The sequence below is a fragment of the Dendroctonus ponderosae genome, unplaced genomic scaffold, assembly GCF_020466585.1.
Source record: "Dendroctonus ponderosae isolate FM_Combo_2020 unplaced genomic scaffold, Dpon_F_20191213v2 Dpon_F_20191213_4, whole genome shotgun sequence".
NCBI lineage: Eukaryota > Metazoa > Arthropoda > Insecta > Coleoptera > Curculionidae > Dendroctonus > Dendroctonus ponderosae.
In genome coordinates, this window is record NW_026018611.1 from 2,539,364 (window position 1) to 2,542,692 (window position 3,329).

The 3,329-nt window shown below is 37.2% G+C and overlaps 1 protein-coding gene across 2 annotated transcripts in view; it reads left to right on the top strand.

Moving 5' to 3' along the window:
* Nucleotides 1–2,390, top strand: part of LOC109543740 (protein amnionless) — a 5,803-nt gene extending 3,413 nt beyond the window's left edge. The window contains exons 5-7 of one of the 2 annotated variants that reach the window (XM_019913586.2): nt 1,174–1,357; nt 1,412–1,607; nt 1,805–2,390. In XM_019913586.2, the coding sequence (XP_019769145.2) occupies nt 1,174–1,357; nt 1,412–1,607; nt 1,805–1,921 (497 nt within the window). In that variant the 3' untranslated portion in view covers nt 1,922–2,390. The remainder of the gene's footprint in view (nt 1–1,173; nt 1,358–1,411; nt 1,608–1,804) is intronic. The other variant, XM_019913587.2, reaches the window with a different exon arrangement.
* Nucleotides 2,391–3,329: the final 939 nt, after the last annotated feature.

A 3,329-nucleotide genomic window follows, 5' to 3' on the forward strand; every position in this document is an offset into this window, starting at 1 on the left:
TCTTAGTCGGAAAGCACGGGAGATCACTTCGCCCACTGCCTCATCGCCTTTGATAATGTCCACCGCAGTTGTGGACGAAACGTCAGGAAGAAATTCTCATAGACCACGGCTTCAAAGCCCGGAAAACATTCCTAAATGTGATTTAACCGGCCGGGAAAGCCTTCATAGTCAAATATCAGATTTTTAAAAATTTCGAGCCCTAGTCCAAGTGTATTAATTGGCTTTACCGTTTTTCATATAGACACTCGGATGGTTTACTTTGAATATCGAAAACTGATCGCCGAACTAGATATAAGACTTTATTTTATGTTTTTAGGCTCTTTTAGGAAACTATAGCTTGCCGAATTAAGCCAAACTAACATGATATTTAAAAATGGCGTAACGTGACAAAAAGACTAGTAGCAAACTAATTGAGCGATTATATAAAAGATAATAATCAGATTAATAGGGATTTGTTTTCCACTCGAATTTCCGGTCCATATGTTAGTTATTAACAATTTATTGCCAAAAATTCAATGCGGTGCGATTTTTGATTTTTTGTTTATAATATCATATCATAATGGAGTAATCGGAATGCCCAACGAGATGATTTGTAGAGAATAAAAATGTCTACAAAATGAGGGGTTGAATTAAAACATTAAAACCTGAAGTAGTAAATAAATTTCCATGAACAGTTTACAATGTACAGTAGTAGTTATTTTTCCAATATTCCTTGCCAGAGTCCTTACATACAGTTGCTGTGTAAACAGTAATATAAATGAATACTTGCGACGAATCATGTGCATTATTAATAATTGAGTTTGTTTTCTATCAGTAAAATTATGTAAGCCCAATCAAAATATTCAAATATCACAGCTTACTGTAGATAATTGTCCATTAAGAACCAAATGTATCACTGACGCAACCTAAAATGCGGACCGTTTTTCCTTCCGACAATCGGACAATCGGATAGCAAATACCCATCGAATAGCCAGCAAAATCGGAACATGATCGGATACAAAAACGGAGACGGATCGGATAGATGTGACCCAGCCTTTATTCGGAGCAAAAACCTGATGATCAGAAGTGTAGTCATTACTGTTGCACATTCTTCTCATGATTCAATTTGCCATTATATTTTTGTTGCTACTATTTATACTAGACTCTGTCTAGTTTAAATGATGTAATTTCCAGATAACTCGTACTATTCCGGCGACATTCAGTTATTGCTGTCCGGTCCCCCACTAAGCGACAGCTATAAAATTGTTAAGAATGCTATATCAATGACTTTGGGTTCTCTCCTGGTGGCCATCCTCGTTTTCGGACTGCTACTGTTAGTCTTTTCTCCCGTATTTGGAAACGTGGACATTCGAACCCGGTGAGATTGTGCTACCTTGACTTTGCCCTTTGCTCTGACTCTGGACTTATTTAGTCTCTTAGGCAGTAGGCCCCTGGCCACCTACGTGCTTCGCTATGACAACATCCACGACAGAGGTTGCACTATCGATACTGTCCCATCGAGGTCCAGTTCCCTAGTCAATTTGAATCATTCGTTTGAGAACCCCGTATATGACCAGTCGACTAGCAGAAGCACTAGCAATGAGACCTTAGCTTCAGTTAAGCAACTAGTAGGTGCTTTTGTTCAACTTATAACCTGCTGATAATCTATAGAGTATTTTTCCTACTTTATTAGTCAGAGCGTTCAAAGGCGGAATTCTATTATTCCATTTATTGACTTTACCGAAGTTAAGTTTTGTTTCTGTATTCCTTTGTGGTTTTGGCAAAACATATTTTGATTTTACCACATCTTTTCAATATATTTCAGATTGTAGATTTGCAGGAAAATCCCAGCGGTACTAACCAGGCGCAGGCTGTCGAGGAGCAGTATGAATGTGACAAGGTTCCATGTGCGGAAGAAGTACAAGATGAAGCAAAAGTTTGATATTAAATTCAGTTACTGATTTAAACATTTTCGTTCATTCAACAACTGATTCGATAAGACGCGGATTCTTTGCCTGATTAGCAGTAAATTATGCGCCTTTCACTTTCGAGTTAAATAGATTTAGCGATGTTTCTTCACATACTTTCTCATAATGCCAAGATTCTGCTGCAATCTGATCTAATTGTAATAATCCGGTAATTTGGCAGGAATCTTCCGGATTTTGCTATTATTCGATGGTGGTTTTTTCGTTTGCATAATCCCCAACCAAAGAAAATTAATGTTACATGATTATTTGTCAAGCTACTGTGAAATCATAGTTGCTCGAGACTAATTAATTGCCATGTCAATTTAGGATTGTTCACGTTGCTGAGTTGAGACTAACATAGTTATTGATTGCAATGGAAGACATGGCATCTGCTCAAAAACTGGTTCAAATAAAATGTTGCATTAAAGTACTTGAAAATCGCAACAATGATGTTTTTTTTGCTAGCAGAATGTTGGGCAATTGCTATCCTACCTTTTCCTATTTATTTGTTGTGAGTGGTATCATTTTTCCCTGTCTACAATCGTGTTTGTTCCCATTCGACAATCGACCGATGTCTTAAGAAATATTCGCAGATATCGCATGATCGCATACGATCTTCATCACAGGGAATCGAACACGACATTGTAGAAAGTAAAAGTAATCGTGTACCATTTTGCATTCTTGCGCGATCTGCGGAGATGCAGCGTGAGACCCAAAAGGTCAAACAAATTTCCTACAATTTCTCTGTGGGAAGGCAAATAACTTTGTATTGCTTTACACAAATGGATTTTTATGTATGTAGGTGCGATTCTTGCCAGTGATTTTAAGTTAAATTCTCTTGAGTAACTAATAAACTAACTAAGTAAACTCTTTTGATGTCGCCAATTTTTGTTTTATTTTCGTTTCAAAAGCCGCACACTGTACAGAATCGTGAAATTGTAAGTAAAAAAAAAACAAAGCTCGCAAGCCAAACGATACTGGATTTCCGATTTCGGCAACGACACCTTGACATTTCCAAAGTGGTCTTTGTAACTGAAAGTGTGGCAGTTAGCAAGAGCGAAATTCTGTTTATCTATACAGAGGAAGCAGTGCAATGCTCCCAAACTAAAAGGTTTTTTATAATGTAGTTTTTCGTTTCAATCGGTAGCTTTCTATGCCAATCACGAGATCTACCGTAATATCAGTTTTTTTCCATTAATAATTATTGAATGTTACGTAACTGGCATCGGAACCAGTAATTACCCACCCATCTATTTACCGGACCGGAACGGGACATTTATAGGCAAGTTTTTAGGTGCATCCATCGCTGCCATCACTTTTTTCTAGAAATCCTAACATTGAAATGTATGTATTTTAGCACTGACTATGTTTCAAACTAGTTTT